At 35.0% G+C, this 12,134-nt stretch overlaps 1 protein-coding gene and 1 non-coding gene across 2 annotated transcripts in view; both read left to right on the top strand.

Moving 5' to 3' along the window:
* Positions 1–12,134, top strand: part of LOC113679645 (integrin alpha-6) — a 23,865-nt gene continuing 11,731 nt past the window's right edge. Inside the window, exons 1-13 of the mRNA XM_089182554.1 lie at positions 1–245; positions 324–448; positions 4,369–4,448; positions 5,002–5,134; positions 5,935–6,020; positions 7,079–7,145; positions 7,467–7,535; positions 7,993–8,037; positions 8,582–8,622; positions 9,217–9,365; positions 10,250–10,455; positions 10,726–10,820; positions 11,442–11,532. Coding sequence (XP_089038680.1) covers positions 76–245; positions 324–448; positions 4,369–4,448; positions 5,002–5,134; positions 5,935–6,020; positions 7,079–7,145; positions 7,467–7,535; positions 7,993–8,037; positions 8,582–8,622; positions 9,217–9,365; positions 10,250–10,455; positions 10,726–10,820; positions 11,442–11,532 — 1,357 coding nt within the window. The 5' untranslated portion in view covers positions 1–75. The remainder of the gene's footprint in view (positions 246–323; positions 449–4,368; positions 4,449–5,001; positions 5,135–5,934; positions 6,021–7,078; positions 7,146–7,466; positions 7,536–7,992; positions 8,038–8,581; positions 8,623–9,216; positions 9,366–10,249; positions 10,456–10,725; positions 10,821–11,441; positions 11,533–12,134) is intronic.
* Positions 10,063–10,135, top strand: Trnat-ugu (transfer RNA threonine (anticodon UGU)). The gene has a single exon. It is a non-coding gene; the product is annotated as a tRNA-Thr (tRNA).

The following is a 12,134-nucleotide window of genomic DNA, read 5'->3' on the forward strand; positions in this document are numbered from 1 at the left end:
ACTTGTTCCTTTGCTGAATAAGACTCACTAGCAAAGTTTCAGCCGGAAATCTGTTTTTTCATTTTCGCCTTCAAGATGCTGCTTCTACTCGCTGCTCTATCCTGCATTATTCAACATTCCTTTGGCTATAACCTAGAGACTGAATTACCAGTAATTAGACGAGGTGATACGGGGAGCTATTTTGGATTTTCTGTTGCCAGCCACTCGTATGAGGATCTTTTCACGACGAAGAGGAATCATTCTTGGTAGGAGTATGGCTTTATTTGGCCACCTTTCACGAGACGAACTTGTGAATAATTTTGAAATATTTGTCTGTTCTGCAGGATTCTGGTCGGTGCCCCTAAAGGCAACAGTTCGGTTTTGCCGCAAATTGAAAGTCCCGGAGTTGTATACAAATGCGATTTTGCTACATATCCGCAGTGCTCAGAGCTGGAACTTGTCAATAGCGGTAAGCTTCATTCTCAGCTGACTTTGATGTCCTCCAAAGCGTTTTGAAATTATAGTAGCTTCGTGTTAGTCCTTGCAGCGTTCCGATGAATTCCTTTTTGCGGTAGTCGTGGAAGTCACGGACAGACAATTTTATAGCTACGTGATGTGTTATGCACGCTTGCTATGTCCTAAATTCCATCGGAATTACCGTTGTCTTTTTTTTTTTCTAAGCCGGTGTCACTAAATTTTAAACAAAAGGCAGTTTAGAGAATAAAGTTTATTGTAATATTTGAGCAAATTCATTCAAGCATTCTTGTCTAAATTGATCAACAGTCTACTTTGATCAGCTATGGGAGAACCTGCTAAAGTAATTCACTATTGGGCTTGTACCTTAGAAATTTCAAATTTTGAATCTGTCCTGTGAAACCTGCGTGGAAAGGGAAATCTAGCAGGATGAAGCTATAAAACAGATCTTTCGCTTTCCTTTAATTCGAACCACTTTGAATATGTGGTCCGCGGTTTATGTAATGTGTACGATGTTTTGAAAATCGTGATCCCCTATGTCAATAACGCTAACTAAAGAAGGTAAAAACAACTTATGTCAAACAAAAGTGCCTTTCTCTCTTTAAAGTACCGTAAATTTGACACTGTCAGTTAGTTTTTGACATACATGCGTCAACTGTTAGGCGTTTTAGCAGTTCTTTCTGTGCACAGATGGAGAGAGCTTCCCATTACTGTCGATGACAAAAAATTTTCCAATCCCGTGAATGAGGACTGCCTTTGTTTTCACGTGAGCTCACTAGGGAGCAGATTAATGACTTTTCTTCTATTGTGCCAGCTGCGAAGAGCCGATCGCTTGGATGGAAAATTGTATGAGTATTTACCGAATGACTTTTGTGTTGCCTTTTCTTTTAGTAAACAAAGGAAAACACAGCTGACATCTTATCGTCATTTCTGCCACTGTTAGAACAATATCGATTATACTGATATTGTTAAATAAATTTATTTTTGCGGCTTCATGCGAGGCAGCTGCTCGCGGTGGTGAAGCAAAGTTTGCATTTTTAAGCGAATTTATGCATGGCTTGTAGCCCATCTTTAATTTTTATGCTAAGGACTTCTTAGAGTCATCGTCTCATATTGATGTTTTTCCTTTCGTAGGTTGAATAATATTAGTCTAGGTCGATTGCCAAGAATTTTCTAGTACCATTTTAGCCTCACACCATCAATAAAACAAACTAATAACGTAATGACTCATTCGTAAGGTTGGAACATTATTTTTAGAAAGTTCAAAAAATCGAATTTCCCTAATGGACTTTTTAATCAAAATAGATCGCGAATTTCCTACATTTGCAATGGTAGACAGCCAGAAATTAGGCTTTTATGGCCCATTATCGTTTCTGCTAATGGAAAAATCGTTTTATCTCTTTGTGAGAGAGTATTTTTTGTTTGGATGGTTTGCTTTCACGCTTACTTCATTTACTTCTGCCCCCCTTAAACGCTTTTTCGCCATCGTGAATTTGTTTTGAATGTTCGTGAGATAAGTATCGCGGCCTTAATAGGGGAGCTTATATTTCTGACCAATCATAGATTCACGTTTTCGTTGTCGATGTAAATACATTTACCTGTACTGCAAAAATATTATCCACTGTCAACGGGGAATGTATAAAGTGGAAAAAAAAATTATCCTGTCTAGATATTGCATTTAAATGATCTCAGCTGGTTACGTGAGTGCCTCAATTTCATCAGACTCATCATTTTTAAGGCAAATATTTATTTTGTAAGAAGGGAACAAACGAAATGAAAGAACAAAAAAAAAAGCATTGGATATAAGTTTGATTTGTCTGTTTGGAGTATTTTATCTGTTTTGTGGCTATTTCTGCTGATTTCTTTTGATCCCAAGTTTCATTTGCTTTCATTCATTATTTATGTCATCATCTCTTTCTTTTTATCATCTTTAATACCAATGTACACAGTTTTTTTTATCACAAAGAGTATATCACTTGAGTTTGATTAAGTTTGACTTTCTAAATTATGCCAGTCAGATATGATGTGGATATCAAGTCTATAATACCTGAAGGGGAATATTTATTGTTGTTCGTGATGACCTCTGTTTTTTATTTTTTTCTCACTTATCACTTTGATTTGGTATCCCAGCATGGGTCAATCACCCTACTGGGATTTGATAGGGGAATCACCTGGATTACCCTTATTAACAATATAATTACCATTATTTTCCCACTGGGTGGTATGTAAGGAAGGGACTTTCTGAAAGCGAATATTTGACTGTGTTGGGGGTAATCTCTGAGTTAAGTTTCTCAATTACAGTACAGGATATTAAAAATTTCAAAGTGAATTTCAAGTGAAGAATGTATGATGGATTCATTTGGATAGTTTTAGAAATTGGTCGGTTTTAAATATAGAATTGTTTGGAAATTTTTTTCATCCTCTTCATGGCTTGGCTTTTTAATTTTTTATTAAAACTTGCTCAGGATATTTTGAATTTTCAGTCAGAAAAAATGTTACTGCAGTTTCCATCCAGCTTTATTAGGGTTTCAAGCTCCAATTACTTTTGAGTCAGGATTTTTACCTAAATGAAATATAAGTCACTAAGAATAAATAACAATATTTGGGACACTTGTGCAATGTGTCACAACATAGATACTGTGGCCTTCACCACCTAGCTCAATAGAACATAGCTAATTACATTTCTATAAATAGAAGTGGCAAAAATTTGCAAAATTTATAACAGAGTAAGAAGCCATATTGTTTTTTCACTTGCCATGGCAACCAAAAGGGGAACCCTTGGAATTCTTTGTATATATTGTGATTCTGATTTGCATCTTGTAGAGTTCAATTTTTTTTTGCTTTGTAGACATAAATTTATTCCTTTCACATGGATAGCAGAATGGAAATGGGGGAGGCTCGGTTCTGGTTGAGAAAAGGAGAGCTTTGGTTTGGGTTGTGTAATGTCCCCCCTACCCAAATCTTCCTTTCCTTCTGGACCTGATCTTAGTCTCTAGCTCTATTGCTGCTATCATGCTTTTAATTTCGCTATTGCACTCTATTTTGCTAGCTGTACTCCTGAGATAGGCTAGGTTGACTTAATACCTGACTGTTTGACTGATAGTCTAGTTTATGGTATTGAAAAACTGACCAAATGAGTCATTTATTGTCTCAAATTAATATGACTCATTTTTGATTGACTGAACAATGATCTGAATAAGTTACTGACATTCCAATGTACTGACTGACTGTCTGACAATCTGACAGACTCACTGCTTAACTGAGTGATCAATAATCTGTTTAGCAGATTTACTGACCATTGGTTGACTGACTTACTGATTAGCTGACTGAATGATGTTGTAACTAGCTGACTGACTGACTGAATGACCGACTAAGTTGATAATGTAAATCGGCTGCAGTAAAAAGTTTCAAAGCTGAACACACAACCCACAATTCCTCTATTTGCTCAGTCAAAGGGCTAATGCTTGAAACATCAGCTTTGAAACTCTTTACAGTGGCCAATTTACATTATCAACTCAGTTGATAATACTAAATAACCCAGTTATAATCTCCCACTGATGCAGCACCACACTTTCTTTAGAATCTTACCACCTCTAGTCATTTGAATGATTGATGGAATGAGTAAGGGGGCAAGTACCCAAAGAAACTATGGTGCTGCGTCACTGGGAGAATATAACAGGGTAATTTAGTAGTATCAACTGAGTTATTAACATAAATTGGCTACCATAAAGAGTTTCAAAGCTTTGAATCTTTCAAAGAAATGGAACAAACACTTTTTTGGATTGTTAGGGTATTTTTTTAAACCCATTTTTTTTAATTGATATTTTAATTTACAGAATAAAGATATATATATTTTTCAAAGGATTCCAGCTTTCCTTGGGAAGATAAATTTGTTCCTTATTTCATGTTTTGCAGGAAATCAAAATGGAGATAGGAAAGAAAATGGTTGGTTTGGAGTTTCTGTCATGAGTGAAGGACATGATGCTGATGTTGTGGTAAGCAAGATAAATCTGCTAAATGGCAATTTGGTATTACTTGGATGAAATTCTTATTTTACATCCATACAAAGGGACTTACCCCCAGCAGTAGGTACTTTTGAGGTAAAAAGTTGCCTGAATGTTAAAAAAGAGGTCCATGCATGTGGGATTGGAGGAAGATGATGTCACAACCAAGAATACCAATCTTTTGTGCTGATTGGTTACATGAGTGGGTTATCTTCTTTGCTTGAGATTGCTCACTTTGTGATTGTTTAAAAAAAAAATACTCACTAAAATTTGGCTTTTTGGCTGTGAAGTAAATCCTACAGATACTCCAGCTATACCAGAAGAGACAGAATTTAGGTGAAATTGAAAAACCTTTTTAATAATATCCTCAAAGGTAGTTGAAGTTTTGCCCAAAAATTTGTCACTTACCAAGAAACCACTCCTCCAAGCCTTGAATGATTACTTCTCTGAACCTTAAAAAGGTTTGAAAAGATTGTTGTTGCTCTTTCAAGAAAGGTCTCTAGTCAAGAGCATTTTACATACATATTTTACAAATAACTTCTAGGCATGTTCTCATCGACTACTTCATATAGAAGGCTCCTTCTATACCTACCCTGGTCGTTGCATAAGGGCACCAATTGATGATGGAGATGTGGGAAGGAGGAGAACATTAGACTATTGTGAATCAAGGAATCAAAGTAGGTTCATTTGCTTTAACCCTTTAACTCCTAAGATCTGATTGTTAATTCTCCCCTCTTGCTGCTACAGATTTCCATGTAAATAAGTTATGAGAATTTGGTGTCAGACCAAGACTTATCGACCCAATAAGTTTGAATATTCTTATGACCTGTTTGCTGGATAATGTTTAGATATTATAGGGAGAAGTTACTTGTTAATCACTTCATGAAGTTAAAGGGTGAAGGTTAAACTCCCCCCTACAGAACTAAAACATAATTTAAATGTTGTTCATACCATCATTTGTTTCCAGTTAATGGATGAAACAATGTAACATAGTTTCTTCCTATGTGTCAGAGCAGTTTCCAAGTTGATGAGAATGGCAAACTTATTATTGAGATGGAATTTTCATGATTCAGCAATAAATTCTCATCAACTTCTCTACAAGGAAATTATGTTTCTTTGAAAGGTGAATCAGGAGAGAGCTTAGAAACTTAACAAGTCTTCAACAAGTCACATGCATTGTTCAACTGCAGCTAATAAGGATATTATCCAGTTGCTTTGAAATTGTAGTTGGTGAGATTTGTCACTTTTTAATGGGCACCCTCAATTCTTGAATTGGTTTGAACTCCTGTCGGATCACAATGTTGTGTTCTGGAGCAGAGCAGTTAACCCTCACAATTCCTCTCTCTGCACAGAGGTGTAACATCTATGAGTTGCAGCAAACTGCTACTGTGAGTAATTGTCTTGGAAATTCATCCATCCCCCATTGTGCATTGGTGAGTTATTATTGAAAATTTTTTTTGCATTTATCTCTGTACAGATCAGGCAAATCAAGGAGGTTCAACCACAATAAATTTCAAAGATCACAAATATTGTCAAATGGGAGTTTCCCTTGCCCACTTAAAGGTGAGATTTTATTGCAAACCATAAACAGCCACAAGAAGTTGAAATGTTATCTCACATGGCTTTTGATTTTTTTTTTCTTTTTTTTTTTTTGGGACCTCATACCTCCATACTTACCCCATACCTTCTCCTCTCCTGTACATTTGCTTATTCTATTAATAATAATTGTTTCTGTTTCCTTCCTCTCTACTTTCATTTCTTTAATCCACAAATCCCTTCTTTCCTCTTTGTTTATTTTCTGCCTTCCTCTTTTTCCATGATTTGCATCCTTTGATTTACTCAGCATTTTTTCTTCCTCCCTTCCAGCCTCACTTTTTTCCTTCCTCTCTCCTACAACATCTTCCTTATATTCACATAAGTTCGGTATTTACCCTTAAACTCCCATGAGTGACCAAGAAAAAAATTTCTCCTCACTATATCTGTACAAAATCAAGCAGACAAGTGATGAGAATAAAGAAGAATATCAATTAGGGGATTACTACTTGATTTGATACCAAATTCTTCAAACTAAAATAATGAGAATTGTTTGGCAGACAGTAAGGAGAATTACTAATGAGATCTTGGGAGTTAAAGGGTTAAGCAATTTTTGGATGAGGTTGAGCATGATATCATGACTTATCAAAATCAAGGTCTGAGTCATTTTCCAAAACATCAGGCTGAAAAACTGAATTCAATAATTGTTTTATTATACACTTTTTAACAATTTGCAAAAGAAGACACTTCTTTCTGAGTTTGAAAGAGTGTGAGAACACAGACAAGAGGCTTGGAAACTAGGCAAATTTTGAACTTGACATGTTAAATGCAATATTTGCTGCAGATAATGAATTTATCATGTCAACTTTACAAGCTATTTTATATTGATTGAATGTTCTTGACCAATCAGATTTTTCTTTGTAGGTCTAACGTATAACAACTTTTGTTACTCTCAGTGTAGTTCATTTCTGTCAGAGCTGTTAATGTTGTAGAAGTTTTAGAACATTGCCTTTAAGAAAAAGACAACAACATCATTAACTACTACATATTTATTTAGTTATTCCTCATGTTTTCTTTTGTTGCCACAGGCTGATAATGTGCAGCTGAGTGAAAATGTGCCACTGGTAGGAGCTCCTGGAGTGTATAACTATCAAGGTTTGGCACTTTGTTGTAAATTACATTCTTTGAGTCATACAATTTTGCACTTGTTATTTGCACAGTTTCATGTTAAAACTGACAACCTTAATTCGTTACAAAATCATTATAATTTATACAAAGTGGGATGCTCGTGCTTATGCTAATTGCATAGTTGTGCATGCTATGCGAGTGTGAAGGTGACAGTAACATAGTGCAATGCACTCAAGCTTTTTGTCAATGCTAGCCTGCTCCAAACACTTATTTATAAAAAAATAATAATAATAATAATGACGGTGAGAGAAAGTCTGTTTTTCCTTTTTTGTTTGTCTCTTGTTTCAGGAGAATTTATTTATCACAGTAGAGAACAGAAGGAAGTCTACAAAGATAACAGTCCATATGGATATCAAGGTATATTTATCAACAAGTTAGGTGGGAAAGCCATATAATAAACTACTTACCAGCCTTGCCTGCCCAAGCCATACTGAGAAAAATTAGCCCTCTGTTGTTTTTTTTAGAGACCTCATTGCACTTAGTCCATAGTGTTATGACCTTAGGCCAATAATTCCCAGTATGACCCTTATGGGCTTGGTTTGTAAGAAGTTAATATTTATCATAATTAAGCAGGGACAATTTTCTCCTGGCCCACAGTTAGCCAATGCTAGTCTAGACAGACAAGTTTAAGGAATCTTACTTCAAACAATTATTTCAACAATTCCTTTCAATGGTAACAAATGATAAACCAAAGCTGATATCTTATCTTTGTTGTCACTTCATGACCTTATTATTCACCAAGCTCAAGAAGAAGCAAAATTATTTTTAAAAAAAAATTGTCATCCAAGACACCACAATAATTGTATCTTTGCAGGTTATGCACTTGCCCAGGGAAGCTTTTTTAAAAAAGGTGCAAATGGTGAGTCCATCTCACTCCTTCATCTAAGTACAATGTACATTTTGCATTCATCTTTTATAATATAATAATAGTAATAATAATAATTTACATTTCTAAAGCGCTTTACAAAATATTCTATGAAAATATTGACATTAACTACCTCTCCTGTCAATAAGTGGGATATTAGGGTTAATTATTTGAGCTGATTTATAAACACATAGAGGTAAAGTCAACAAATTGAGTGTCATCAATCTATCTTCCTCTACAATACAATAATGCTCCAAGCATGTGGTTGCCATGGCAAGTAAAAAAATGTATTTGTTGTTGTTGTTTTTCTTCATGATGACTGATCTGTTAATTTTGCTGAACATTTTGTGATTTAATGTTGCCAACAGATGAGTTCATTAAATAAATTAAGACATATGGTAACCACTGAAAAGCTGAATTTTCCAATTTTTCGTCTAAGTGATCCAATTATAGTGATTATCTACTCTTAAGTTATGAATTTCTCAAAATTAGCCATACCACATATCTTTAACTTCATGGTTTGTTTTATTTTTTTCAGATGTTGCCTCTGGTGCACCTAGATTTGACCACCATGGCATGGTAAGATAACTTCTTTTATAAAGAAATCAATAAAGTTATCGTTAATTTCATTCTTAAGGGAATTTATAATAATATGTGGAGTATTTCTGGGTGATGAGTCCACTGCTTAATGTGTACTAGTATTGTTAATAAGGATTCAGCAATCAAACTGTGTCATGATTTGTATTTCATGTTGCATGTTTACCTTCATTCATGGATAACTTTAATTTGCTTTTCCAAGTTTAGTCTTAAAATTTTCCAAGGTCCCTAAATCCAATTAACAAAATTTGTGTATTTGGTGAACACATTGTTTGCATTTTGTCTTAAAAATAGTTTGGTTGAAGTAAGATTTTATAAGTAAGGAGATTAGGAGGTACTATGTCCAGAATGTCATTGCATTTTAATGCTTGGGATTCGATCTACCCTGAGTTTTGAAATGACTAGAATTTTGAGAAAACCAGGGTTTTAGTCAATGTTCTTGTTGGCCATTTTATTTGCTAAATCTTCCTGCAACAACCCATTGATTAAATTTCATCACTCAATATATTACCAGCCAATTGATGTCATTATGAATTTGTCAGTTGATTGAATTATTAATTCATTTTTGATTGTAAGGTGGCAGTGTTCAGAAACTTAGGATCAGGAAATTTCCAAAAAGATCCCTCTCTCCTCTTGCCTCCAGTTGAAGATGGTGCAAAGGGCAGTAGGCAACCTGGAACTGGATTTGGGATTGCTCTGTGTGCTGAGGACCTCAACAATGATGGGTGAGAGATTTGTTCATGATTTTGCCATCACAGGCCAAAGCTAGTATCTCTTTGCACCCTAACATCATTTTGCATATTCTCCATTCTGTTCTCTATACATTTCCTGAGGTGCTGACAAGGAGAATTTGTTCACAATCAAGAGCTTCTGTAGTTGGTGATCATAACCTTTATTCTCCTGACCTTATTGTATGATTTAGAGGTGATATTGTATGGAGAAATTAGATGCTAATCACTCTTAGGGGTCAAAGGGTTGAAAGTTAGAGTTCCCTGTAAAAGAACATGTAAATTTAACCCTCCATTCACAGCATGCCCTTTACAGCTCTTTGATTTTGCCTGCCCTTCAAAAACTATCACTTGAATTTTGGTAAAATAATTAAAAATAGAAAATTTATCTTGTTACCACAATGTCACTACCACAATGTCACTAACACTATGTCACTAACACTATGTCAATGTCACTAACACTATGTCACTAACACTATGTCACTAACACTATGTCACTAACAATATGTCAATGTCACTAACACTATGTCACTAACAATTTGTCAATGTCACTATAAACACTATGTCACTAACACTATGTCAATGTCACTAACAATGTCACTACTGCCAATATATGACTTTCATATATTCTTAACCGTTTATTTCATCACTTCATGGGTTTATTTAGAACCAACATTATGACCAGCTCCCAGTTAGCTTGTTAGCTCAGTTGGTAGAGCACTGCACCTGTATCGCAGAGGTCATGGGTTCAAATCCCGTACAGGCCTGAATTTTTTTCAGGCCTTATTTTCATTACTGCCTAAGTAGTGCACATTACTGCAAGGATCACTTTCATTCACAATGTCACTTATAACTTTGAATTACTTTATGTTCTCTTTCAGACTTTCAGAACTTTTAGTTGGTGCACCTTTCTATTCTGATGATTTATACCCTGAGCAAGGAAGGGTGTATGTGTATGAAAATAAAGGAAATGGAAATTTGGTTCTTTCTCACAAACTGCCCACAGGTGGAAGGAAGGATCGCTGGAGAGCAAATTTTGGACGCGCACTTGCTTCTGTTGGTGATATTGATCTTGATGGATATCAAGGTATGGGTAACCTTCTAACATCTGATAAGAAATTCATCCTTCTTGCTATTGTATTCTTTCTTGTAAATTAGTTAAGAGAATTTAACACACTATTACTTGTCAGATTGTGTGTTCTTATCACTTAGTTGCACAAAGAATAATTCTTTGATATAAATTATTGTAAGGAGAAGTATTATATACATGATTTATTTCTTGTGGAAGTCATGTTACAATGGAAGTTCATTTGACTGTTAACTCACAGCATAATCTTTAAATGAATTTTTTTACCAGATGTTGCTGTTGGGGCACCATATGAGGATAGTGGCGAGGGTATAGTTTACATCTACAGAGGCTCAGAAAAAGGCCTTGTTGAAACACCAATGCAGGTATGTGTGGTGGTCATTACAAGTCACTGAAAGTTCATATTTGAGTTAAGCAGCAAAATGGTCTTAATGGTAAAATTATAACTGAATGGGGAGCCTGAAATTGGCAAAAAGCTGATCATTTTTAACTTCAAATAAATAAAGGGGGTAAGTTTCTAGTCAGAGCAACTGTAGTGCTGTGTCAGTGGGAGAGTATAGCAAAGTAGTTTGGTAGTATTAACTGTGTTGATAACATTAATTGGCCACTGTGAAGATTTTCAGCTTTTAAACTCTTAACAGTCAGTGGCCAATTTACATTATCAACTCAGTTGATAGTACCAAAATACCATTTCAAACTTCAAGAGGATTTTCCCATACTGTCGCAATGCTCAACCAACATAAATTCAATACAAACAAAACAACCCTTGGAACCAGTTCAAAATAGTTGTTACAGTCACTGTGGTCTTAGGCTTTTTAGGGAAAATTTTTCCCCCTATTTTAGCATCCATGCACCATTTGAAGAAGACATTAATGGCACTGTCTAAAGAGAGGGTATTCAAGGGCGCAAAAGTAACAGCATTGATTACCAACCAAATCATTGTCTACATCACAATGTTACTTTTTTTTTTCCTTGGTTACATGTAGGTTATCAAAGGTTCTTCTGTGTCAGCAGGTATTCAGTCATTCGGATATTCCGTTTCTGGAATACTTGACTTGGATACCAATGGCTACCCAGGTGAGGCTCTGGACTTTTGTTACAATTGATTGATTGTGTCGGCTTTGCATTTTACTTTATCCTGAATACCAGTATTAGTTGGAAATCAATTTCCAGTCAAAATAATTTTAAACTGGTTTGTAATTTTTTTCAGTTGCCTCTATCCTCTGTATGTCACCATGATCATGTTTGTTTGTGAAAAGAGAAAGAATAAAAACACAGATTTCAGAAGTTTTAAATTTTTTTATGTATATGCACATGTTTATGCAATTATGAAAGTTGGTTCTTTCAGTGAGGAGAATGGCAAAAAAAGATGATGTGGACCTGCTAAAATTACAATAAAAAACACTTAGTACAAAGTAAAGAAAATTAAATTTTTAAAAAGATAGGAACTGAATTGAATTGTCATCATTTAGAAAATACCATCAATGGTGTCAGGATAATATGTAAATCAATTAAAAATATGGTTGTATGAAATCCTGTGATTTTATTGCCATGATATTTTCTCTATGAAAGAAAAGGTAGTTTAGGTCAGTGTAGTTTCTTGATGATGGTCTTAAAACCAGTGAGAGGTTTCAGGGCATCAAAACAATTCACTAAAATTGAATTTTGTGTATTCGTGT

The sequence above is a fragment of the Pocillopora damicornis genome, chromosome 9 (genome assembly GCF_964200805.1).
Source record: "Pocillopora damicornis chromosome 9, jaPocDami1.2, whole genome shotgun sequence".
Taxonomy (NCBI): domain Eukaryota; kingdom Metazoa; phylum Cnidaria; class Anthozoa; order Scleractinia; family Pocilloporidae; genus Pocillopora; species Pocillopora damicornis.